Below are 25,764 nucleotides of genomic sequence, written 5' to 3' on the forward strand. Positions count from 1 at the left end.
GAATTATTCACGATTTAACGATTAACGACTGATATCAGAACTAAATGGAAAGGTAGAATTCACATGTGTAAGATACAATTGATTAGATCATACATGGTATCTAGATTCTAGAATAGTCTGAAGTTTCTTGCATGTACAATGTCATCACGTCACATTATATTGTCGTTTGGAGATACAACAGATCTACCGACCAGGTATATTCCCCCTCAAAGCTCTTATCATCTCACTCCCGCTTCTGGGACTATACAGATCATTCCAATCGTTCTGTCCCATTCCGGACTCAGGTTCTTCACTCTCACCTCTACTCCTTCTTCTTCTTGTCTTTCCTAAACCTAATTCAGATCTTAATCTCGAATAAACAGGTTCGGAATGTACTGTCTCATTGTCTCTCATACCCAAACCAGGTGATAGACGACCCTCATCCCTTCTAACGTGATTTGGAAATGTCGTCGTGGTAGGTGTAACCCTTCTACTGCCTGATGTACTAGAGAAGGGCAAGTTGAGGGAGGTTCGCCGATCTGATAGTGCAGAAGGTCTAGATCTACCTCTCATCCTCCTAGAAGGATTTACATCGACCTCATCATCAGCATTGCTTGGGCAATTGGTCATGGCGGATGGATGACGTCGACTCACCTAGCATTCAAAGCGGCTTTATGGGCAGTAGCATCTCTCCACAATCCAAAGGTTTCAGCTAGATTGAACGCTCAAGCGTCAGCTAAGACTCGCCTTGTCAATGAAATAGAGAAGGGCAGCTAACCAAGTAATTTCCGATCTCGCTCATTCTGCATATCATCCGCCCTCTTCTTCCTTGCCAAAGCAACCAACCAAGTATTCAAAGCTTTCCTTTTGAGACGTAACGAATCGGCTGTTATACCAGGTAAGATCTGTCGAGCAACAATTCCTGTGAGTGGATAGAGCTGAGTATATTCGCTGAGGGGTCAACTCACCTCTGTACCGGCTTTCCATCTGTCCGTAACTCCGTATAAGATAACGTTCTCATGCAAAAAGGCAACTTCTTTCTCCTGTGGAGCAAAGCAGAAGTCATTTTGACTACCATCAACAGGCTCAACAGCAAAGGGAAAATAACTCACCATCTCCACCAGATCTCTCTCCCTTTTCCTCTCATACCACCTTTCGAAGACACTTCTGACCAACTTTTGATCACGCTCGATCAGAGAAGTCTCAGCTGTAAGCCGTAATCTTTTCTGTCGCTTCGCTCTGCCTCTCCAAGATCTGAATACTCGTCGAAGGTTCTCTGCAAATCCAAGAAGCACATGAGCTGATTGTTCTGCGCGAAGTGCGTCATTTAGCTTACCTAGTTCACGTATTTCAAGTGTATCATCCGCTTTCTTCTCATTACTCTGTATGACAGAGAGCCTATCACGCCATCTCTGTAGTAATTGACTGATAGAATCGCGATAATCAGCTTGATATCACTGTGAAGTTTACAGGGAGCATGTTCTTGCTAACCTTTTGAATTGATCGTCCCTCGCACGAGCGATGCGCAATTCGCGATCTTTCACTTCTATCACTCGGTTCGTCCATCTCTCCAGCGATCTTTTCATGATTTGCTATATCAAAAAGGCAACTAAGTCAGCTGAACTGAATCATGGCAGCCCTTCAAATAGCTTACCCTGTCTGCATGATCTTTCAAAACGATCTGCCTTCGACCCAGGTCTTTGTACTTGATAGTCATGACTTTCCATTCTGCAAATACATCAAGTCAGCATCATCAATACGATCTCAAAATCAGATATGGATTCCTCTTACTAGTAAATACCTCATAGACCTTCTCCTGGTTCTTCTTCTCAATCCATCTTGCACCTTTCGTACGGGCATCTTCAGCTCTCCAAGCTTTGAAAGCGGTTCTCAGCAAGAAGAACGCGTGAGCCCTATCTGCTAAGCCCTGATTGCTCTTGATAATAGCAGTTGAACTATGCCATTTAGCCAACACGTTGACCTGCATTTTCTGTTCGTATACCAATGTCGCTCGGAGTCGATCAGTCTGGTGACCTGCCACAGCGGAGCGCCACCGTGAGAAGAGCCTTTGGAGATTGCTGGATCTGTTCTTTTCTTCGAATTGGTCGGCAACGTCTAGATACGAATAACCATCTATAAGCTTAAGACTTTATGTGACCGACGAAGAACAGGTACAGCTTACTTTCTAGTCTCTTCAGATGATCTCGTCTATCTTTCCATTTCGTCCAAACTTTCTCCTGTGATCTCTTCTCCTTAGCTTGCACCAGTAATCTTCCCCAGGATTCTATCCTCCATCGCCTGAATGCTTTGTCCAGAAGACGGGTTTTGTCATATATCAGAGCTTTCCTTTCCATTCTCTGTGTATCATTCATTCATCAGCATGAGCTATCGTTGGTCGACTCTTATATCAGGCAGCTCACCTGTTGATGTGATCTTGCAATCCTCCATCTATCAAGTACCATCAACAATAAACGTCTGCGATCGAAAATTGATGATTGTTTCGCTTGCCAGCTGCATAAATTTCCAAAAGAAATCGGTAAGCTGACAGAGATTGAGGGAGGTTATGGGCTGAACCCAGCTTACCTTGATATACGCCAATCATCCCAAACTCTCTGTACTAAATCCATCTCATGAACCCTTCTTATCTTCTCTTCTCTCGGCTGAAGTACACTCTTTCTTCTCCATTTGATAAAAACCTCTCGCAAGCGGCGTTGTTCGATATCACCCAGTATGGTAGACAATTCCATTTTTCTATTCGCCTGATCATACCATTCTCCGAAAACCCCATGTATCCAGCGTCGTTCTCGATCTCTGGCAACTTGTCTACCGAGAGTTTCAATTTGCCAGAACTATATGAATAAAATCTCTGATGATCAGCTCACATCCTACGATCGGAATTTTCGAAAACTCACCTTGAGGCTGTTCCGCATAATTCGCGTATCACGATCATTCACAAACCGCGACACCCTCTGTGCCATATCACCTTTCCACCTTTCCATTCTTCTTCTCTCCGCCCCAGCTTTCCATACCTGGAATAACTCAAAGATCTCCTTTAACCTTTGCTCTGCCGACCATTTGCTCTCAAGTAGGCTGAGCCGTTTCTCCTTGATCCTCTCTGCCCATTTACGCATCACAGATAACTTGAGATGTAATTGACGATGTTGGTCTGCTGTTCCAGGTAGAGAAAGTTGATATCGAGCTGCCTTTGTCCATTTCTCAATTACTTGACGAAGTAGGAGGTTATCGCGAGCGATTGGGATGTTCTTGTACGTTACCTATAAACACGACTCATTCAGTCCATACAGTCGACGAATCTTGATAACTTAGGTTGGAGAAGGGCAAGTTACTTACCCGATAAAATTCCGACGTCTTAAACCACATATCCCAACATCTACCCATCAATCCGAGATTATAATAATCATCTGCCTTCTTTTCCATGCACTTTCTCTTACCCTCAGTGATCTCATCAACCCTATCTATCCAGCTTCGTTCGGGTTCGTTCAGTATCACAGGGGAGTATGTGCCTTTGTTTTTGGGCCTTGGAGTGACGAACCCAAGACCTAAAGCAGAGAAATCTTCTGTAGCTTGATCTACTAGTTGATTTGTATCTGATACTGAGATAGAATCGGAATATGCAGGTGGGTTTGTACTGCTATGCTGTTGATATTTTGGTGATCGACCAATAGGGGTTGAAGTTCTGATAGGAGGATCGAAATCTAAGAGATCATTTGTATGATTATCGCCATTGAAGGATTGATCAGGTGTATATCCAACTAATGATCTTGACCCATTCCTACTATGTCCTTGTCCATACGTACGGCTACGGTTACGGTCTCTTCGTTTGGACAATTCTAATTCTTTCCTCGGACTTGGTCTGAGCTGGTTGATGAAGCTCACACCTTCGTTTTGATATTCATGATTTGACGGTGCGAACCCCTCATCTATATCTGACGAAGCTGAAGCTAAGAAAGGTACTCTTGCTCGTAGACCTGGTAATTGCGATTGTGAGAATGAATGGTCATCTTGGTTCAGGTCGTCTACCTCATATTCTTCTGTATCCCCGTCTTCCTCCTCCTCCAAAGATGTTTGTGAATTCGAGTGATTCGCTCGGAATGATCCATTGGTCTTCCAAATTTCCCACTTATCAGCCCAAGTAGGTCCTTTGATATTTCCAAGCTTGAGTAGGAAACCATAATAGAGCGAATCATTCGTTTCGGATATACCGCTATGAAGGAAATGGGGGACAGCAGGAAGTCAGGAGGTCAGTATGACAGTCAGCTCAATGTATATGTACGTATCGGGAACATGGAACCCACCACTCTTGCAATACCTCTGCATAGGGTCTGTATATCTGAAGAAAGGTAGTCGCGTGTCTGCCCCTTTCGATTATCCTCTCGACTACATCCAGATCCACGTTGGCAAATCGAGAAGTGGTATCGTTCCTCGAAGTGGACGAGGAGGATGAAGATGTCTGCATCTGTGCTGTCACTGGGTTGATAGCATGCTTGTTTGAGAGACAAGGAATGTGAGATGTGAGGAGCATCAGCAAAAACAATAACAAATCAACCTCGTCATGTCATTATATCAACCGGTGGTACACGCGACGAGCACGGACCCTTGCTGTATGAGCGTGTCACCACTGGAATCGACCATTCTCAACTTTCTCAGACACATACACCGTATACTTACACAATATCTACATCAATATCACATTATCCCACCTCGGTCATACCTTATCATTCAATTAGACTACTGAGATAGTCATAAGAACCTCATCATGGCGGAAGAAAACTTCTCTGCTGCTTTGACGACATGGAAGGGTGAGTGACATGATTCACATCATCGTCCTTCTCACATGACGGGTATCTGCCTCTGCACTTGCCAAATTGTCATTATGCTACATGAACGACGATGCACTGATACATCCCATGTAAAACAGAGATCAACCTGTCGGAGCTGCAGAAATCGCTCGACTCAACGGCATTGGAGTTGGTAGAAAACCAGAAAGAGAACCTTGTAGGTAGGAAGAAATTAGCTGAGCAAACGAGGGGTGAGTGCAATGAACAGCAATAATCAACATTCACCAGTCATGAGACGATACCGTATTAATTCTTTGATTATCTATAGAATTCAAGAAGCTTCCAGACGACGCAGAGAAATTCAGCGCTATCAAAGTCCTCCTAAAAGCCTATCAAGGAGAGATTGATTCCCTCACTCGTCGATCGAAAGTATCCGAGACGTCCTTCTTAAACGTCTACAAATTACTTGCAGATGCTCCAGATCCTTATCCACTGTTGGACGCGGCCGTCGACCAGACTGTTAAGATCGCAGAGGCGAGGGTCTTGGAATCTGAATTGAGCAGGTTGAGGGAAGAGAATAATGATCTGAAGAAGAATTTGAAAGAGTACAAGGACTCGGAGGACAGGAGGAAGAAAGCTGAGAATAAAGTGGAGCAGATTGAAGAGAAGGTATGTCACATTGCATTGTACGAAAGAAAGTGAGAGTGTGGCTGATTATGGCAATACTTGTCTTGTCAGATGGAAGAGTTGATTCAGGAAAGAGTGAATCAGAAAGAGAATGAACTCAATGCGGAATACGATGAGAGAATGCGTAATTATGAAGAGAGGTGAGTTCTAAGCCCCTCACTGCTTCTTGTCTGGATTAGCTGACCATTGGGGATATCAACAGAGAGAAAGACCTACAAAGACAGGTCGAAACTGTTCGAAACCAATTGAGAGATATGCACTCCTCGAACGAAAGTACTCAAGCTAAATTGATGGATGCGAGTCAGAGGCAAGGTGAGTGATTGATCCAGCTTCTCGCTTATTCTTCCCGACATGAATCAAGCTGACGTATCATGTCATAAACAGAACAAGACGTTGCTGCTAGATTAGCAGAATTGGATATGGTGGCTGCTGATTTATCAAGAGCCAATGAGCGAGTGGCTACAGTTGAGAGGAGGAATGTAAGTTTTATTCTTTGGGCGTGTCAATCTAAGTCCGGCATTGATGAGTACACCTATAGGAATTGTTAAGATCGGAGATAGAATCCGTTCGAAGTGGATCTCAACAAGCTGAAAAGTAAGATCTCCCCACAACCCTAGCCATCGTTCCACGATGCTGACCATTGCGTCGTTGTCGTTCTCAGGGTCAAAGCTCTTGAATCTCAGATCGAAGAGCTGGAAGCGGAAGCCTCCAGATTACTCAGAGCGTTGGATCAAATCAAAGAGCGGAAAGCCGAATCTGCGAAAGCAGCGAAGAAAAAGGAAGATGAATTGGCCAAAGAGGTCGCTTCTCAGGTACGTCCAACGAGGGATCAGCTGGACGACGTGGAAGGGATGTATCAGCTGATCTGTCTGGAAACTGTTGAGTAGGCTACTGAGATTCAGAATCTCAAGAATAAGGTGAAGCAGTATGGTGATTACGATGAAATTAAGAGAGAATTGGAGATTATGAAAGTGAGTTAGCTCTTTTCTCTATTATGTCTTTCTTATGGATCTAGCTAATACATATGTCTGATATGTAGTACGTTGAATTTTCAGGAGCAGATTCAGATGTAGAAGACGAAGGAGACTTCGAAGAATCTGGACTTTCTCTGAAATTACCCGATCCAAATGCGACAGTAGCGAACAAATCGTCTAATCGATCACTTGAGAACTTGCTAGTATCCAAGAACCGAAAGTTGTTAGAAGATCTTACCAAGTTGAGAGTATCATATGAGGAGTTGAATTCTGAACATTCAAAGACGGATGAGATCATTGAGAATCTCCAGATGGACCTAAACAAGCAATTGAGTTTGGTGGAGAAGTTGGAGAATGATTTGATGAACATCAATAATAAAGATGATAATGAAAAGGAAGGAAAGGGATTACAAGGATTAGATATTGGTGGTAGTAAAGTTGTAAGTGTCATATACACACGTCGAACTATTCAATTAGTTGCTGATGTGTTATGTATCTTCAGGATGGTCGAGCATCACCTGCTACTCAAGCTCAAGACAATTCTATCCTTCCCATCGTTACTTCCCAAAGGGACAGATTCAGACAACGTAATGCCGAATTAGAGGAAGAATTAAGAAAACAATTCGAGATCATATCTGATCTTCGTACGGAGATTAAATCCCTTCAAGCTGATAATCTCAAACTATATGAAAAAGTTAGATATATGGGATCTTACGGTATTTCATCTAACAATAACAACAATCCAAATGGTATAAGTGGATATAATGTCCCGGGAAGTTCATCAAGAGGTGGGTTAAATGGTGTTGGAGTAGGGATTGGAGCAAGGAGAGACGATGAAATTGGGAAATATAAAGATAAATATGATGAGAGTTTGAATCCTTTCGAAGCGTTTAAAGGTAGAGTGAGTAATTGTCTGTTCTCCAATTGATGGGTTAATGTAATGACTTCATGACTAATCCGACGGCCCGTAGGAAGCGCAAAGAGCTATACAAGCGTTAAACCCACTCGAAAGAGGTGTATTCTCCCTGACGAGAGCTATAATAGGTAATAAGAGAGCTAGGAGCCTGTTCATACTGTATGCTGCGTCGCTGGTGAGTCAAGTCTTACCCTTTGATACTCAATGATCCCATCTGCTGATGAGTTCGATGCCGGTACATAGCATATTTTGATACTGTTCGTACTATGGAACACAATGGCTGCTAGCGATTCCAATGCTCATCCTCCTGTATCTATACATCCTTAATCCGAATGCAGAACTGCCTCAATGATGGAAATTATCAATGATTGGGATTGGTTTTGGTTATTGATAGTATTGAGAAATAAGAGAGACATGATTGTATTCATATGCATTTCCTTGATAATGCTATTCATTGAACAAGTCCAAATCTCAAGGGAAAATCTAACGGCTTTACATGCTACACAATAAAAATCAGAGTCCTTTTTATATTTGGATTTCTCATACAGTACGCTAAAAAATATCCGATCGGTTCACTGTCCACCGAACTTGGCTAATCTTCGTCTACGAATTTCCTCTTTTTCATCCGAAAAACCAAAAAAGTCAGTTCAAACTCCGCTTGATCCGATCCTACAGACACGATAAGCTCACCTGGAGACGGTTCATGTGCCGGTCCATCATCCGCATCCTCTTCCTCATCCTCGACATCTTTCTGTTCTTCCTTCTTAGTAGATTTAAATTCCGACGGTTGCGCAGGGGGTACCACCGAAGTAGAAGTGGTAGGATCAGGTGATTTGAGAATGGGAGAATCGATTTTCGGTGGTAATTCCGGAGGAGGTTTCCAACCAGGTGGTAAATCATTCATTGAAGCTTTTAACGCAGCTTGTAAAGCTTCATCTTCATCGTCGTAACTTCTTGAATGGAATTGGAAATCTGACGGTCCTGTATATCCGAATATATCATCTCTGGCTGTCCCAACTCTTCCTTCGCCCTCAGCTTCCTCAGAATGTATCTCTTCATCTTCATCTCCATCTCCATCACCGTGGCCCAAGGGGAAAGTCTGATTATCGAATATATCCACTGCGGGTGTTGGACCGGGGGTAGATCGATTAGATGATTGTCTCGTACGTGTCACTGCTGGTCTACTATATTCGTCTGAATCGATAGCAATAGGATCTTCAGGAACTAAATCTTCTTGCCTCCTTCTTCTTCGCGGGACAGGTGGTGAGGATGGGCCCGCACCGGAAGAAGAAGGGAAATCGACCGAGGGAGTGTCGGGGTTGATGGATGTCCCAACATGAGAAGCTAGTACGTCCAGATCCAATCATCAACATTACATCAGCATTTCAAACATGCTATAGTAGAAGGGAATACTCACGTCCAGCAATTCCTCCTGTAGCGCTAGAAGGAGGTTGAGAGAACATGCTCCCACTGGCACCGGATCTACCAACCGGTTCACCCAATTCTACAGCCATCGTATCTGCCATGCATTCAGGTAAGACACCTATCCCACCATCCTGCCATCCTTGACCTTCACCTGCATCTTCGCCTTCCCTTGTTCCCACGACGGTCTTGCGCACTACGAAAACCGAGTATCCCTCTTGTTCAGCTTGGGTGAGGACCATTCTCAGATAGGTAGGCGAGATCCACTCCGGTTGGGGTAAGAAGGAATTGAGGTTGTACCATCTCTTAGTAGCAGATGAGTGGGGAGGGTATGTCGAAAATCTTCGAAGGGGAAACCAGTGAGATGATAAATTGAGGATGAATGCGACTTGCTCTCTGGGAAGAGTATACAAATACAATTTGAGTTAGCATTGGAAGTAAATCGAGGAAGGAAGAACGAAAACTTACTCTGGATGTTCTTGATATTCCCTCATAGCTTCACCTCTCCATCTAACCAAACTTAAATCCCAAACTTCCAGTGCCCTCTCCAAAACTGATATAGAAAAATAACCAGTATCATCGAAATTGTATGATTTCTTGAGCTGATGAGATACGTCCAGAGTAGCATTTTCAGCTTGGTCCAATCTGTGATTGGGTACGATCACACATACATATATCAGCTAATGCTTGATACGGGAAGAGAGGAGTAAAGATGATGTCAGGTAGCGAACATACTTTTTGGCTATATCTGCAAGATCCCATTCTGTATATGTGAATTGTTGAAGGACATTATTCCTGAAAAAGGAGGAAGAAAGGTAAGCTTATTCCATAGCTATCAGCGGAAGTACAGTTGATAGGGAGTTTACAAGCAATGCTGAGCGCCTGAATGGACAGAAAACTATCAGCATATGAATTGTAGACGAGTGAATTACCAACTTACATAGTAAAGACCCTTCCTCCTGCTTTTCAAAGTACATGACTAAAGGTATAAACAAGGAAAGGTATCAGTATACCTTTCGGGAACGTTGGTCTCTTCTGTGTTAAGACGTACAGGGTACTAGATCCATCTTGAAGCAATGTCCTATAAGCCGGGATTCTCTGCGCTGATGCTTAGGGAGACTTGAGACGCCAGGTGTTACAAGAGTGAAGGTGCAGATAGAGATATGGAGGAACATGAAAAGCAATCAATCCATGTGAGAGCTGAGGGGTTGAGTACTTTGCCGCCAACGTCATGGCCATGCCACGTGTCGGTGACGAGGCACGTGCGCGATAGCCCTGTGATCTGCCAGTACAAAGTTAGAAGCATTGCGTAGCGCATATATCGAATCCACATTCGTTGAGCGGTAATCTACCATGGAGGAGACGGAGAAACAATGCTCATAAAAGCTCATGTAAATGTGTAAGCAAGAAGTTCGATGATTTTTCATCGGACACTCGAAAATCCACCTAAATGCATATAGACTAACTCGTACTTGATTGCTTCTTCTTACCCTTGATTTTCCTTGCTTTCCGACAACACCTCTGTGATTATGATCCTGATATTGCCTGCAAGCAGTTCTCAGCGGATGTAATCCAGCTTATTTTTGGTGAGCGAGAATCTCGATCCAGTATCCATCAGGATCATAGATGAACGCGATGTGCTTTGGTGAAAGAAGACAAATTGATGTTAGCTATGTTGTTCGTACGTTGTCGCATCTCTTCATCTCACCCTCATCCCCCGCGTCCTCTACTCTACCAAGATCAATGAACCTTGGTATCTTCCTCTGCACCTCTCATGTTCATCTTGACACTCTGTCCCTATCACACATGAGAGGAGCGAGAGATATGATCGCAGTATGATCTCCCAGCTGGACCTGATCTCCCGTTGATCCTCGAGACATTTCTTCGCTTTCGTCGAGTCCATCTCCTTGCCCTTGATCTTCCCCTTGCGGTATATGGTATATCCGAAAATTGACTCACTCTCATCTTACCGTCCTCAGGTCTCTTCTTGAACTTCACACCCAATTCGTCAAATCTTTTAACGGCAGCTTCGAGGTTGTCGACAGTGACTGCGATATGTCCGAAGCCTCTTCCAGGTTCTTCGTTACCTGATGCATAACCTTTGAAGTTTGGATCGGATTCTGCCATAGGGAAAGAATGGGCGTCAGCTGAAGAATCCTGTTTTCTCTTTTTTTTTCGATGATATGACGGTCTTCTGTCATGACTGGTATATGTTTATACACCTGAGTTGAACATACAGACAATCGGACTCACCTGTACCCCAATTATGGCATAATTCCAATACACCTTCTCTGCTCAACATGACTGAAGCTTTCTCGTCATCTGAGGCATTCGCTTTATCGCCAAAACCAGCTGGGAAGGCGAGGCTATTTATCAACACGGATTGCGATGGTTTAGCTCATCTTGTACATTGTATCGAAGCTGTTGACCACATTGAGGATGAATGGATAGATGTAAATTGTATGCTGAACGTACAAGTAGTTGGTGAAATCACCGCCTGGCGACTCTCTGAATTTCTGTTTGTGCCATCAAACATCAGTCACACATTCCATATTTCCACTTAGGCATATACACATAGACTGTGAGATCATGTCGTAAGGACTCACCTGCATACCCAATACCTTCTCATACCAAGGGATCGAGACCTTTGGGTCCTTGATCCTAAGCATGGTATGGTTGAATTTGTAAGTAGCGGTGTTGGTAGCTGAGGATGACATTCTGGATATGATCTGTTTGGTGTAAGGTGTAATTCTGAGCTTGAGTAGTGAAGAGGTGATCATTGGATAGGATCGAGATGAAATAAGGTAGAAGGTGGTGATGGAAGGGTCGCTGTGATTATATGCTGTCTATCTGTCCTGTTTCGGTGAATGACGTTGAGACGGTTGAGAGGAAAGTGGAGGTGATGATGAACACGTGGATGTCTCCGGAATGTCCGGATCCTTTCAACATGGCCCGGTTACCACATCAGCCGATCGTGTGCATATGGGATCCATGTTGACTGTCCCAAGTCAAGTGAGACTAAGATGAATACTGTGCACGAGCAAGTCAACACCATCTTGCTGTCCTACTCCAGCTCAATCTTGGTGACTTGGATCTCGACAAGCTCAGTCGTCTCGAGTCAGCTCTCCGTCAAAGACCCGCACTGATCTAGATATCTACCCTGTTTCAAGTCGAACCATTACCTTTGCGTGTGTGTACCCTACCCACCCTTCCTTTGACCATCATTTTCCCCCCACTTCCACCACTACCATCAGCCATCAACAACATGACCAGCACCAAACACACTGTAAGTCATCTTCCTCCTGTTCTCCCGTTCATTTCATCTCTTTGGCATCGTCAAGTATGCTCTCCATCAGAGCCATAAAGTCTACTCGTTCCCTCACTATCATACCCAGATCAGCCATTCGTATCCGTACAACTATGACATCCAAATACAGATTACAGCAAAGTACTGACTTCGATGCATTCGATGATCAGTCTTCTGGTAATACAGAGGGTTTGACGATTGGCACTGTCCGAGGTGGACCTGCAGGTTCGTCGGGTGCAGCGCAACTCAAGGAAATACGAAAAGAGGCTTTGGAGGGTGTCAGACGACGGGCTGAAAGTACAAAGGGTAGTGGGAAGTTGAATGGCAAGGTTGGAGTTATTACGGGTGTAGGACCTGAGAGTGGGATTGGCGTGAGTACAGTACACCTATTCTATCAAGAGAAAGAAGAGGAACGGTAGGCTGATAGGAAGAGGGCTAGACTGCTGCCGCGAAACTTTTTGCTAGAGACGGTGAGTGAGATCAAAATATGTGACTCATGATAATACTTATCTATACTTGATTTCTGGTAGGTGCAAAACACCTATATCTGATAGACTACGATGATACCGCATTACCAAATCTCAAGAAATGGTTGGAAAGAACCTATCCGTCTACCAAGGTGGGTTGTGTCCACCTATTTAGAATATCGTTGATCTCATCACGACGCTGATGGACCTTGGGTAGATTACAATCCTCAAAGCCGATGCAGCTTCTCCCTCCACTATATCCAACCTTATCTCGCAGGTGATTAAAGAAAATGGTCATTTAGATTTCTTCTTTGCCAATGCCGGTGTATCTCAAATCAGACCTAGAAACACTACGCAAGATGTGAACAAGGCCATAGGAGATTTGCAATCCCTTGCTAGACCTGTCAGTAAGATTGATGAGAAGGAATTTGATGAGGTCATGAGGATAAATGCTTTGGGGTGAGTTGTCGTGAATACCCTGGGTCTTGTAAAATACACATTAAAATAAATACGAGTGTTTTTGGTTTGGAACTGATTGATAATTCCCTGAGCAGAGTTTTTATAGCTATCAAGTATGCTTCGGAAGCTATGAAGATCGTATCGCCTGAGAAAGGTAAAAAAGTTCCTGGTGGAAGTATATTATTGACAGCTTCGAGTGAGTCGGACTTTCCATTCCCTATTCACTCCATGCAAACCGATATTCCTTGTAGACAGTGTGAGGATTCAGCTAAACTTGGTCCCGTCAACTGCTTAGTCGCCGGACTAAAAGCCAATGCTGGTCCAATCCCCTATTCAGCTTCGAAAGCAGCGGTAGTCTCAATGGCTCAGACCGCCGCATATGATTTGGCAGGGTATAACATCAGAGTGAACGCTTTGTGTCCTGGACTAATCGAGGTGAGCATGGAGATCGTATCCAACGCTTTGGCTCATCATCATGTTATGAGCCTGCAATGCTAGATTGATCGTCGAGGCTGATATTTGTTGAATCTTGATGTAGACTGACATGACTAGAGGCATGTTCACACTGGCCGAAGCGGCTGGTAAATCCGATAAGATGGGGGTATTGAATCCTGCTCACAGACAAGGTTTGGGATCTGGTAAGTGCAGAACAACATCACTCAAGATTGACATGTTTTATGTCTCATCATCTGATTATGTCTTTTTTTTTCCCCCTCGACAGAGGTAGCGCAAGTAGCCCTGTTCTTAGCTTCTGGTGAGTGGCCTTGTCGTTCTGAATGAAATATAAACAAGCAAGCTGATGATTTGGCAATTGAGCAGACGACTCGTCTTATGTGAACGGACAAGCTATACCGATAGATGGAGGATTGACAGCGGGCGTACCATACGCCAAGATGAAATTGTAAGGTGAATCTTTAGGTGGGAAGTATGACAACATATCAGTGTCCCAAATAGCATGTACTGCACTGTATATATGATCCATGATGTTGTACTCAATGCCATCGTTTTGTTATTTTCGTTATGTGGGACTACTATACCATCTCCTGATTTGTACGATACGCCTTGTTAGCCACGTGTTCGGTGTTCCCGATGAACCGGATATGTGCGGTTTCGTTATCTCGGTTCGATGCTACAAGTAATTTTGATCGAGCCTATCTATCTGTCTATCATCATGTTCATCCCGATGTCATAACGGCCGATCATTCATTGCGTCTCAACATTGATCGTCGTCAGATAGAGAAGCAAAGAATCACAATACCACTCAAAATACGAGGCCTAGGCAGCATTCGACCGGCTCGTACCATCTCAATACACTATATACATATCGATCATATCAAAACGGAACCTTCAACATTCATTCCCTTCCCCTTTTTTCTCTTCTTCTTTCTTATCGACAGTCGGATCGATAGACATACATAAATCAGAGATCATGTCGCCCGTCCTTACTCCCACTCAGCTCGAACAATGGAAATCCGATGGATATCTACTCTTACCGTCTTTCTTCGCACCTGGAAGCTAAGAGCTTATGTGATGAGTTTGATATCGAGGGACATCCCTTGGTGAGTGTCAATCAACCAATGAGCCAGAAATGTATCCTTCTTCCAACATTCAACTGAGTGCAAAATCCTGTTATCGATACAAATAACACCCCATCGACACTGGACTGACACTATGGTATGATATATCCTTAGACCGCTTTCAAGACAGCTGCGGATGGCGAGCACGTAGGGGATGATTATTTCTTGAATTCAGGTGATAAGGTGAGTCACCATAGTCCTATCCCTCCTCTCATATCCCACATTCATTCACCTTTGTAGAACGTGATGTTGATTTTGATGTATTATAAATATAATTGATAGATACGATATTTCCTCGAACCATCTTCTACTTCACCAGCTACAGTCTCTCAACCCGCCAAATTACTCGTCCCTCCCGCTCAATCAATCAACAAGATCGGACATGCTTTAGCCGTCCTCAACCCAGTATTTAACAAGTACACATTACAGAACGACAAGATCAAAAATGTAGCTAGCGATTTAGGTGAACAAGAGGATCCGAGGGTATTGCAAAGTATGATCATTTGTAAACAACCTAGAATTGGTGGTACAGGTGAGTGAAATGTTTGATACCTAATATCCATTGTTATCAATCGCTATGTTTCTGATGGTAACATCAACAGTGCCATGTCATAATGATTCGACCTTCCTCTACACCGATCCACCAAGTGCTATAGGCTGTTGGATTGCCCTTGAAGATTGTACACCTACCAATGGGTGTTTGGTGAGTTTCCTCTCCTCCTCCTCCTCATCATCACAACGTCAAAAATTCACCTTACTGATTATGATGGTACATGTCATCGGATTCTGATTGACCGATATAGTCATTTTTACCTGGATCACATAAAACGGCTCGTATCTCCTCACGATTCGTTCGAGACCCTTCAGGAAATGGAACGACATTCATCGATATACCCGAGGTAAAGAACAACGAGGAGAATTGGGATGAGATGGATGGGTGGAAAGAAGCTGACTGTAAGGCCGGTACATTAGTGTTGATTCATGGTGAGTTGGCCTGGTCATGCAGCCTTTCCGTCGTACAGGATAGTTTACGTGCCATTGATGACATTACAGAGATTGACCAAGGGTAGTACTGATAAAGTGATGAATCGCAGGAAGCGTAATGCATAAATCACCACCTAACCATTCTGACAAAACGAGATTTATCTATACATTTCATATGATTGAAGGTGCCCAGGAGACAGTGTATGATGAGAAGAATTGGTACGTCTCCTTCAATATCCTATCATGTTTGGCAAAATTACAATTCAATCAATAACGCTTGAAGGCGTTTGATCAATCATATTTTGAGCTGAATGTCAATATCGGATGATAGGTTACAACCTACGAAGGAAATGCCTTTCCCTTCTCTTCTTGCATGATTGCCCCAAACATAACATAGGGGGGAGATATGGTATCAGAAGTGATGTCAAAGATGGATTACGAAGAAGGGAACTAGCAGTAAAGTAGGAGATATGATATGTGAATAAGGCAAGGAGCATTATTATCGCCTTTATCAATTTATCACTATCGCAATTGGAATTGGAATTCGAAGTGAACTTGCACGTAGTCTAGCGTTGTATATAGATTCAAGATCTTATCTTGTATATTGACTACATTATGTATATCCCATCATATGCCAACTTATATCTGTGCCATACACCATACACAACTTCCAATCTTCAAAGTTCATGAAGTAATTGAGTTTATTGAGTGACATTGACTGGCATTGACGATAAAGAAAGAACGATGACATCTCTCTTGAACATTTACCTATCATACCTTATCAACTACTATATAAGCAACCGATACAGGATGTATATCCATGACAGGTGCGAATTGAACTACATTGTTATCGATAAATCCGATTTATGAAAGTAGACGAAACAGGTATAACAGAGAGATGCATCTAAGAAAGACGCAATTGATACCCAACACCCTTACATTCTCCAAGATCCAAGAAACTACACCATTAAGTATGACCTTTCCCATGCACCTAACCTTTTTCAAGTAACCAAGTAAAGGTAACACCAATGGTCTACCTGATCCACCTAAGGCGGGGTACTTCCAGTGGTGGGTTTCCCTCTCAACGAGAAAAACCTAAATGGCTTCTTTCCCTCATTCTCATTCCCATTACCATTGGCGGGCGAGGTACTGGGCCATCCATTGGATATCGGATCATCTTCATTATCTTTCGCGTTGGTATTACCACGTCCAAAAGCTGAAGCCCATTTGTTATCCGATCCAGAAGTACCGAAAGGTCCCCATTTGTTCGCGAGGGCCTTCTTCTCGCTGGAGGTAGGAGCAAAAGGGTTATTCTCATAACCTGGTAAGTTCAAGGAATCATTCGATGTGGTCGAATGCATGAATCCTCCAAAGGCAGATGCGGTCGAAGGTATATTATCATTCGATAATGTTCCTACTCCCGTACCAGAGAACCATCTTCTACTTCCAGGTAATAACGAAGGTAAAGCCGACAGGGTATTGGGTGATGCCGACCCAGTAGGAGCTGGTGGTACTAATCTCGATGCAGAACTGGAACTTAATCTCTTATATCCCGATTCTTTAGTTTCTTTCAACGATTTAGGTTCAGGTAAAGGTGATTTCCAATCATCCTCATCCTCATTATCACCTTCATCAGAATCACTACTACCCGAATCGACTTGGAGATCTTCTGCTTGTCTCTCCAATTTCGAAACGGTCGTACTAGTCGACGTGGTAGTATCAGTAGAAGTAGACTCGGTTGGATCTCGATGTTGTTGATGATGATGATGTTGGTCTAAATCAAATGATAAAGGTTCTTCAAAAGTTTCAGGTAGTTCTTCGTCCCCACTGACAAAAGGCGTCTGATCACCTTCCAACGATCTGAACAAGCCTTGAGGTAAAAGGTTGGAAGAGGAGAATCCACCGTAGGGTGAACCTGGATCTTGACCGTATATATCCGATTCGGAATCGCTTGGCGGTTGAGGTGTAGTCGATCGGTTGATTTGATTTCCTTGCGAATGAGCATGTGAAGCCAGAGACCCAAAGGCCGTACCAGGACCGAAATCTTCAAATCCTGAGATATCAGGTCTACGCATACTTTCCAAATCTCTTGAAGAAGCTGAATTGGGATTAGGATGTTTAGACAGATGACCGAATCCTGTCGAACCGGAATGGGCAGGTCGAGCGGTATAGTCGTATCCCAGATGAGGCATACCTGCTTCAGCCATATATGCTGCAGCTTGACTTTGCCATTGATCTTGCTGAGCACCCCTTCCCCCTGTCGGTGGACCAGGCGGAGGTGGAACAGGTGACGGACCATGATGAGAGGGTTGATAGCCACTATGTAAGTAACCTTCTTGAGCGGCAGCTTCATAAGCTGCAGCCATCATCATCATTTCCTCTTCCGGTTTGATCTTTCTAGCATTTTCTCCATCTTCAATTATCTTTTTCAACCTTTCTTCAGCATCTTTGATCAGTTGGATTAAATCTTCATTTCGATTTTCAATTTCCAAAATTTCGTTCTCAACTAGATCCATTTCTTTCTTACGTTCTTCAACATTTAATTGAGTCAAGACAACATGTTTACCTCCTTCTTCCTGTATTACTCTTACATTCTTTTCACTATTTTCCATATTCCCTTTCAATTCCTTTATTTCACTTTCGGCAGCAGATATCTTAGATAACAATCCATCCCTTATACCTTCCACTGATTTCAACTTCTTCTCAGCTTCACGACGAGCAGCTTCAGCCTGTCGTTTCTGCTCCTCTAAGCTCTTCGTCCGAGATTTCAATTCCTGACGCTCTGCATCATCCTCCTTGCGGCGATTTCGCACTTCGTCAAGATTCTTCTGCAGATGAGCGTGAGCGTCTGAAACCGATTGTTCGTGCGATGTGAGCTGAGCTTGAAGATCCGTCAGAACAGTCTGAGCGGCAGTCAATTCGGCTTTGAGAGCTATTATCACAGGTGAATTGGCGATCTCAGGTGAATCAAGGGTGGCAGTTGCAGGCGGTGAAGCGATTAGGTTGACAAGAGACGGTCGACGAGATTCGGGCGCTAGAGGGCTGGCAGATAGCTGTGCAGGATGAGAATGTAAAGGTAGAGATTCGGTGAGGTTCGTACTGGAATCGGTTCGTCGCATGCCTTTCGAGGCCGACATGGCATGACCGATAGCAGCTTTGACTATGGTATCTCACGTCAGCTTCAGGCAATACACTATGAAACAAGTCGACATACCACTTGGAGCAGTATCTTCCTTATTCTGAATAGCCCTCATGTCAAGTACACCAGCCTTATCCAAGTTTTTCTTTCTTCCTTTTTCCCTTTCGCTCCTTTTCAAAAACTTCCATGCCCATTCTACACTAGTCGGTACGAGACCGACCAATGACCAGTGACCCATACAACCAAACCAGAGCACATGTCTTTCCTTCACTGTGGGTGAAGCATGTTTCCCCTTGAGGAGATGAGGTGCTTGATCCAATAGAAAAGCAGGAGGTGCAAGAGGTGATGTTATAGTGATTGAACATATCAAGAATGACCGATATAATAGTGTCGGGGTACGAAGCGATATGGCGACGTGATTGGCAAAGCGGAATGGCGCGATTGTGTGCGTAGGCGTCTCGGTTCCAGTTCCAGGTGTAAACCCTCTTCTGTCAGGTGTAGCAGTGTGTGCAGAAGGAGATGTCGAAGGTAACTGAGCTTGTTCATCTGTCAACGGAGTTACTTCATCTGTCTCAGATCGTCTGATATCCGCCAAATGCCTTCTGAAGGAAAGTTCAGTCAAGTGAGCTCGGAAAGACGATTCAGTCGGGTTCGTAATGACAGCTGAAGCGAATAAATCAGTAGTCAGCTATACGTGCTCATCTTCTTCATTTTACAGAGAAACAAGATCTCGAGAGATTACGAGAATGACGACTAACCGAAAAGTATCAATATAGCAAAAACTGCCAACCAGAAGAACAAGTTTCTCCAATCCGTTACACCATGATGATGATATTGATGAGAGTGATGACCAAAACCTAGACCTGAAGCCAAGCTACGCCAACCGAATAAACCATTACCATGACCATTACCGTCTGACCAGACTCCGTCCCCAGCTGCCACCCACACTGGCTCAGTGTCCATCGTGACTTGAGAGTCTTGAGGGACGGAACCGGTGAGGGAGTAGAGGGTGTCCCTCAGCGAACGGAGGGACATGGGTTAAACGAGTTGACGATGAGCCGGGGGAAATAAGACGATTAACAAAGTAGTAGAGGAAGAGCGAGAAGGGATGTCGTGGTCATTAGCGGCGGAGTGTGATAGTCGAGTCGCGTTTAATGCTATATCCACCGCAATCAGTGACTTGGGCTATCCTTCCTCGTACAGGCCGTGTTTGCAGTGGCAAGTGACGGAGTATGTTCGTTGAGGTAGTGTAGATTGAGATGGTTTGTGGGATGCGATGAGGAAGACAAGTAATTTTTCAACAACCGAAATGGAGGCTAAGAGGCGTAAGAGTGTGGTTGTGTGCTTGTGTGTGAGTGAGAGAGGTGAGCATCAAATCACCCAAAGGGACTACGTTAGCAGATCACTAGCTTACTTTTGAAAAGTGCCACATCGGTCAATCACCGCACATCTCCGATACCACCACCACTACTGACCACTGACCTATGCTGAGACTGTTATTTGTTCGAGATGCTCAATGTTCAATATTGGACTATATGGCATCCAAGATCATCAATACCTTACATACCCTGTCCTGTCCTCCATCTCATCCCATAAACAAACCACAAAACACACCAGCGTACGTCCTCATCTGCTCATCAGGAGAGAGATCCAATCGTCAAAACCAACTCATAGCAGCTAATTCAACCCCTTCGCCCCCATAGATGCCAGGCCCTCAGTATCGTGATCCATGGGCTGCCAGAGAAGCTTGGAGGAAATCACCCATATTTAGCAACCGAGCAATGTTCAGGTAAGTCGTTCAGTCTATATTCAGTACTCAAATCAATCTATGAGTGCAAAAGCGCATATGGGGCGTATCTTACACCAATCAAATCACCGTTAACCTTCTGGGAATATCTCTTAAACGGATCATCATCCATCCATAGCTGGTTTGCTAACTGATTATTGTCTATTCGTTCGTAGGAGCATGTTCCCAGGATTAGGTACAGCGATAGTAGCATTCACCGCCTACGTGATCTACGATGATTATTTCGCTTCGAAACCCGCACATGAACATGGTGGACATACCATCTCGCATTAGATAGCAATAGGGAGAATGGAGGTGGTTTGTATAGTTCCTGGTGGGCAGTAGAATGGCTAGGACATATCATGTATTAGTATGACTTACGAAACGACAACAAAGATACGGATAATAGCAACTAGGCTGAGTTGGGAAGGTATGGAGAACTGATGATTGAGCTATCTCATCTCCAAAATGGATTGTTTGTCGTATTCAGTCACTGCTGATCGACTGATTCCAGACTACTTTCAACAATGCGCTTGATGACACACATCCACAATACATATCAGAAAAAGACATCACAGCCATCCATTCGACTCTCTCTACCCTGCATCACTATTTCGTTCAACCTCACTTGTCCCCTCAAGTGAGACTTTCAATATCTCCTCTTCAATCTCCCACAACCTACTTTCCTCCTTCTCAACCCTCTCATCCCAATATTTCGTATTTTCTCCTTTGATTTGTGAGAGGTGCTTCGAAATTTGATAATTTCGAATCGTCAACGTGGACCTGTTATACCCTTCAGCCAGATTACTAATCTTCTCTGACAGTCGATCAGGATGCGAATTAGCTTCCAAGGATGATCTCAGGTGATACGTCTGATCTTGATATGTCACGTCCATAGGTTTGAGGGAGGCGAGTCTCCTTTCGATAGCTTGTATTCTACCATGAGTGCTCTCTCCCAAGACCCAAAGTGGTCAATAGTAATGTGGTCGGCGTAGTTGGTCTAAGAGCTTGATATGAAGGTATTCTAGTGATTCACGTTCGAGTTGAGAGCTCGTTCCTGACATTTCTGTTGGATCGTTGAGTCCTAGTTCTTCGGTGGCCAGGTATATAGAATATGGGACGCCAGTTCAGATCTTGTGCTCGTGGAGAGTCGCTTGCTTATATACCCGATATCTATCGGATATGATTTCAATTGATCAAGTCAAGCTTAAAAGGAAACGAACATGAATGGAGACATCATTCGGAGCTGTTTCGCAGGAAGGGAGAACACCGACTGCAACATGACACCCCGAAGCATGCAAGAGACAACAGTTCGAACGATTGAGCATCGTCGCAATCTGGATTCTGGATCCTGTCAATCGGGCGATTAGGGAGCGCCACGATCTACATACAATTCTACCGGAGAAGAACCACAACGTTCATGAGCCTGACTGGGCAGCATATGTACTGTAAGATCACTTTCTTATTCACTCTTGGGCATTTTACTACAGCACCACACGTATCAAAAGCCTATATGTCATCCTCGTCTACTTCAACTCGTTGCACTGCACTTTCTATTTGAGCAGAACGCTCGTCCTTCCTCTTCTTCCAATCGTACATGGCGGCCGTCATGGTTCTCAGGAAGTCGAACTCCTCCCTGCTCGCCAAGCTGTCATTTCGAATTCTCTCGTTATGACTGTGAACGATCATAGCATAAGAGCAATAGTACGTCATTTCTTTAAGTTGATGATCTGCCAGACGTCCCAAGGTGCTTAGAGACGTTGTCTCGTCAACTGATTCGAGTATTCTGATCTTAGGTCGAGAATCGGCTGACAAATCGGAATTGGTCGGTTCGGCTGCAGCATTCGAGAGCAGAACCGAATTGGCGTTGAGCTTCTCAGAGGCAGAGTCTTGTGGCACTGACATCGTGTGATCAGATTGTAAGTATCAGAATTGGGATGCGATGCGCGATAAGTAAGTTGTTGGGTTCCCGCTTCAGACAAGTGATTGTGCAGATGGCAGACAGCGATGGTGATCTGCATGGAAAGCAGTCATAAATCTACCTACCATCGGACACTCCACAGGTGAACTTTTGTCGTTGCGAGAAAATACTGATTCGAGTAGAGTAGAAGAATGGATTGAACCCCACAAGGGATCGCCATTGACGTAATCCTAAAGGAGCAAGATTTCATACAGTACTGTACATGCAGGGACGCCCCGTGCGAGATGTGAACTGTTCTCGTTTACGTGCCGTTTGCCCTTCAGGAGCTGATTGTCTCGCCATAGGCTATTTGAAACAAAGTGCATACCGATCACATGCATGCAGTATGGATATACAGACCGCCACCAGAATTTCCCCAATACACTTGTCAGCTTACGTGCTTTGACATGTGTCCCTCCTGCCCCGAGGGCCATCTACTGAGTTCATCAGCTATAAACATCACTCATGTGAACTTCTCAATCAGCAGTGGATCCCATCAATCCCACGTCTCATGAGGTCTGACCATCCCTTCGAGTGTTAGTGTAGTTCGAATCATCCCCGCTTGAATGTTTAGTGTCTCTTGCTGCCGCTTCATCCCCTCGACTGATATCCCCAATCTGACCTGCCTGAGATTTGGTAATAGAAGTGAAATCCTGATCCGGCTCTTCGTCATCCGAATGATATCCTGCTGCATCGGGCTCATACAGTTGTTCTGCATCTCTAGGGCCAGAAGATTGAAGGCGCTCTGAGTCTAGGGAAACCCTTTCAGTGGATTGGGCGCCTCGGTGCCCGTCTTGCAACCAAGGGAGAACCTGCTGAGACATCAACCGATGGTTGCTTTGGGTGAATTGTGAGACACCATCACAATAACTGCCTATCAAATCTGTTTTTTCTCGATTGTTATCCATCTGTCTCTGCAAAAGGACTAAAGCAAGTTGATAATTGCCTCTTTGCGCTGCAACGACGGACTGTCGAGATAAACTTGCATTTTCACATGTAATCTCGCAAGGACCTGAGGGTCTTATTGCTGCATAGCCATCATCTCCAGTCGGTTGTGCATTGTGCTACGAAAAAGTCGGCTAAGCTCATCGATGCCACTGGTACCCTGTTGTGACGATGTGTCTCTTGATTGATCCATTGGAACTGTGTATTTGGATAACCACTGCAGCTTGTGTCACGAATGTAATGTTGAAGACGAATGTGAGCAGTCGCTTATAAAGCTAGAAAAGCGAAAGTTAGCTGGACACACCGGCTGTGGGTGCTTTCGCTCACATCTGTCGAGTGAGAGAGAGGATGCTGCCCATGAGAAAAACTGACGCCATTCCTAGAAGCGTACTGCATCACGAAAGCCACCTGAAGCATTGAATTATGAGAAGAGAGGGGTATAAACCAAAGGATCGTGATCTCAATGGTTTGTCATGGCCTTCGGAGTGGCAAACTGGATACACATTGCTTTTCAGTACATTGCAGACAGTTCCATGGTGCTCACAGAGAAATGATCGTGCAAAAACATGTAAAATCATTGCGATGAGCGAAAGTGTATGGCTGCTCTGCAACATGTTTTCCAATGCTAAATTGTGGTGACTTGCATCGCTTGAGGTAGTTCCAGATGTGGATTAGCGAGATTGATTGGAATTTATAGGATGGGAAATCTGCCGCGAAGATTTAGGCGATAGAAATGATGGGACTGATGATCCGATTCTTGACCAGATACTGGATAAAGATTGTGAAGGGGTGTGAAATGGGCCATCAGGGTAGCGGGTAATCATAACTGCAAATCAGCCATAACGTATTCTTATAACGTTGATCAAAATATCGATCTTGGAGGTGACTGAATCAATGGACTTCTGCTGGAAGGTATGACACTCCCTCCTTTGTGCACGAGCATTCAATTGTTCATTTTGTTGCTAAATTACGCAGAACATTTGATTTGAGACAATGGATGTCCATTTACATCACGAATCTGCCCAACAGGCTGGAGGGAATCAAGTATACAGAAGCGCCAGCTGTCCTTGCAAGTTCACTCCCCTATACGCTGATTCATACATGCAATACATGTCAAGAGAGTGCCCGACGTGTATGCAAATTCTTACCAGCTACTTCTAGAGATGCCCTTCAACAGGATGTGAGATGTACCAGAAAGTGGGAACTTTGCTACCCAGGGGTGCGTCCATCTCTGAGTTCGGTTACCAGTGCCTTCTTCAGGTACTGAGTCCTTCTTAAAGTTGTTGACTAACCACTTCGCAAGGCTCGTGGCCTCTTCATCCATCTTTCTTTGTTCATCTCGGGTTATGCCTTTCCCATCACCAGTCATTAGAGATGCGTATGTCTCTATAAAGTTTCATTTCGCCCGTTCATACACCACTGAATTCATGACGTTGGCAAGTGCTGCTTCTTCCATGAGTTCATTGGGTGAATATGAGCTTTCATCCGAATGGATTCTGGGGGGCATTCCGCCTCGAACACTCTCAGTGGGTAGGAACAGACTTGCCAGAATAACATTACATATATTCTATGGCGCCTACCGAAAGGACGACGTTCAGAGAACGTATATTCATTGGAATACTTGATACAAGTCATCAGGTCAAAGTCATCACCGCATTTCAATCCTTTGTTCCATCATGTATGATGTGCATCGGTTTCAGTACTGTTCATTACATGCAGTGACCGCAGAAGCAAACTAAAAGCCGAGGTCTCCGAGATTCTAATGCTTGGTGGTCAACAGGAACGAGGGACTAGTTGCCACATCCTGTACGTTACGATTTGATAAAATGCCACTCCTGCTTTGTGCTAAAATAGGGAATTTCAATTGAGACTTTTGCACACTCCCGCTGAGGTTCATAACCCTGTCAGGAACAACGTGCAATGTCGTCGAGGATTGACGGGTGTTGGCGATGGCAAGATGCAAGATGTGGTCATGTATCCGTACAATAGGAAGAGACAGGGAATGGGTTGGTTGTCAAATTACTGCATAGTGATCGGAACAAGTGAGAAAAATGTAAATCAATCAAACAGTGACTGATATCACACCAGGATGGGCGGATACGTAAACAGAGACAAGTGAACATTAGGAAATGTAAACAATTGAAATGTAATGAGCATTAGAAAAAGAGAGCAAACAATCGTCCTAATCCAACATTACACGCGTCCAAGCCCAATCCTACATTTAGTTCTCATTGCCAATCTCGATTCAAAACACGCACAATCATTCAACTTGACATTCAACCAACAACCAACAACCAACAACCAACAATCACGCATCCATCCCCCTTACCATTTCCCTTCCCATTCTTATCCTTCTCTACTCT

The 25,764-nt window shown here is 44.2% G+C and overlaps 11 protein-coding genes across 11 annotated transcripts; 4 read left to right on the forward strand and 7 right to left on the reverse strand.

Annotated features, from left to right (window-relative positions):
- Positions 1–183: 183 nt before the first annotated feature.
- Positions 184–4,456, reverse strand: L199_005310 (uncharacterized protein; the record flags this gene model as incomplete). The annotated part of the gene is made up of 16 exons (XM_064891021.1): positions 184–556; positions 634–691; positions 758–884; positions 948–1,022; positions 1,092–1,255; positions 1,316–1,404; positions 1,471–1,571; positions 1,634–1,707; positions 1,771–2,094; positions 2,162–2,336; positions 2,400–2,490; positions 2,563–2,828; positions 2,892–3,254; positions 3,331–3,752; positions 3,798–4,204; positions 4,296–4,456. The coding sequence occupies 16 exons, from the start codon at positions 4,454–4,456 to the stop codon at positions 184–186; spliced, it is 3,270 nt and encodes a 1,089-aa protein (XP_064747093.1).
- A 300-nt stretch (positions 4,457–4,756) lies between these two features.
- Positions 4,757–7,682, forward strand: L199_005311 (uncharacterized protein; the record flags this gene model as incomplete). The annotated part of the gene is made up of 13 exons (XM_064891022.1): positions 4,757–4,799; positions 4,919–5,029; positions 5,107–5,447; positions 5,517–5,605; positions 5,668–5,777; positions 5,850–5,944; positions 6,004–6,059; positions 6,127–6,277; positions 6,353–6,436; positions 6,505–6,879; positions 6,942–7,340; positions 7,411–7,530; positions 7,599–7,682. The coding sequence occupies 13 exons, from the start codon at positions 4,757–4,759 to the stop codon at positions 7,680–7,682; spliced, it is 2,058 nt and encodes a 685-aa protein (XP_064747094.1).
- Positions 7,683–7,927: 245 nt separating this feature from the next.
- Positions 7,928–9,844, reverse strand: L199_005312 (uncharacterized protein; the record flags this gene model as incomplete). Its single annotated transcript, XM_064891023.1, has 8 exons — positions 7,928–7,971; positions 8,046–8,699; positions 8,773–9,173; positions 9,246–9,422; positions 9,513–9,572; positions 9,644–9,659; positions 9,718–9,756; positions 9,829–9,844. The coding sequence occupies 8 exons, from the start codon at positions 9,842–9,844 to the stop codon at positions 7,928–7,930; spliced, it is 1,407 nt and encodes a 468-aa protein (XP_064747095.1).
- Positions 9,845–10,354: 510 nt separating this feature from the next.
- On the reverse strand, positions 10,355–11,494 carry L199_005313 (lactoylglutathione lyase; the record flags this gene model as incomplete). Its single annotated transcript, XM_064891024.1, has 5 exons — positions 10,355–10,417; positions 10,737–10,897; positions 11,031–11,143; positions 11,253–11,293; positions 11,384–11,494. The coding sequence occupies 5 exons, from the start codon at positions 11,492–11,494 to the stop codon at positions 10,355–10,357; spliced, it is 489 nt and encodes a 162-aa protein (XP_064747096.1).
- Positions 11,495–12,197: 703 nt separating this feature from the next.
- Positions 12,198–13,915, forward strand: L199_005314 (uncharacterized protein; the record flags this gene model as incomplete). Its single annotated transcript, XM_064891025.1, has 9 exons — positions 12,198–12,455; positions 12,524–12,554; positions 12,615–12,703; positions 12,769–13,010; positions 13,106–13,206; positions 13,306–13,445; positions 13,549–13,648; positions 13,732–13,764; positions 13,830–13,915. The coding sequence occupies 9 exons, from the start codon at positions 12,198–12,200 to the stop codon at positions 13,913–13,915; spliced, it is 1,080 nt and encodes a 359-aa protein (XP_064747097.1).
- A 524-nt stretch (positions 13,916–14,439) lies between these two features.
- L199_005315 (uncharacterized protein) lies at positions 14,440–15,948 on the forward strand (the record flags this gene model as incomplete). Its single annotated transcript, XM_064891026.1, has 8 exons — positions 14,440–14,448; positions 14,558–14,569; positions 14,702–14,770; positions 14,870–15,119; positions 15,190–15,290; positions 15,391–15,571; positions 15,682–15,790; positions 15,903–15,948. The coding sequence occupies 8 exons, from the start codon at positions 14,440–14,442 to the stop codon at positions 15,946–15,948; spliced, it is 777 nt and encodes a 258-aa protein (XP_064747098.1).
- A 669-nt stretch (positions 15,949–16,617) lies between these two features.
- On the reverse strand, positions 16,618–19,745 carry L199_005316 (uncharacterized protein; the record flags this gene model as incomplete). The annotated part of the gene is made up of 3 exons (XM_064891027.1): positions 16,618–18,731; positions 18,786–19,373; positions 19,469–19,745. 3 exons carry the CDS (start codon positions 19,743–19,745, stop codon positions 16,618–16,620), a joined length of 2,979 nt encoding a protein of 992 aa, XP_064747099.1.
- Positions 19,746–20,413: 668 nt separating this feature from the next.
- On the forward strand, positions 20,414–20,790 carry L199_005317 (uncharacterized protein; the record flags this gene model as incomplete). Its single annotated transcript, XM_064891028.1, has 2 exons — positions 20,414–20,499; positions 20,673–20,790. The coding sequence occupies 2 exons, from the start codon at positions 20,414–20,416 to the stop codon at positions 20,788–20,790; spliced, it is 204 nt and encodes a 67-aa protein (XP_064747100.1).
- Positions 20,791–21,092: 302 nt separating this feature from the next.
- L199_005318 (uncharacterized protein) lies at positions 21,093–21,560 on the reverse strand (the record flags this gene model as incomplete). The annotated part of the gene is made up of 2 exons (XM_064891029.1): positions 21,093–21,448; positions 21,533–21,560. 2 exons carry the CDS (start codon positions 21,558–21,560, stop codon positions 21,093–21,095), a joined length of 384 nt encoding a protein of 127 aa, XP_064747101.1.
- A 445-nt stretch (positions 21,561–22,005) lies between these two features.
- Positions 22,006–22,401, reverse strand: L199_005319 (uncharacterized protein; the record flags this gene model as incomplete). Its single annotated transcript, XM_064891030.1, has 1 exon — positions 22,006–22,401. The coding sequence occupies one exon, from the start codon at positions 22,399–22,401 to the stop codon at positions 22,006–22,008; it is 396 nt and encodes a 131-aa protein (XP_064747102.1).
- A 564-nt stretch (positions 22,402–22,965) lies between these two features.
- On the reverse strand, positions 22,966–23,280 carry L199_005320 (uncharacterized protein; the record flags this gene model as incomplete). Its single annotated transcript, XM_064891031.1, has 1 exon — positions 22,966–23,280. One exon carries the CDS (start codon positions 23,278–23,280, stop codon positions 22,966–22,968), a length of 315 nt encoding a protein of 104 aa, XP_064747103.1.
- Positions 23,281–25,764: the final 2,484 nt, after the last annotated feature.

This window comes from Kwoniella botswanensis, chromosome 1, assembly GCF_036426115.1.
Source record: "Kwoniella botswanensis chromosome 1, complete sequence".
NCBI lineage: Eukaryota > Fungi > Basidiomycota > Tremellomycetes > Tremellales > Cryptococcaceae > Kwoniella > Kwoniella botswanensis.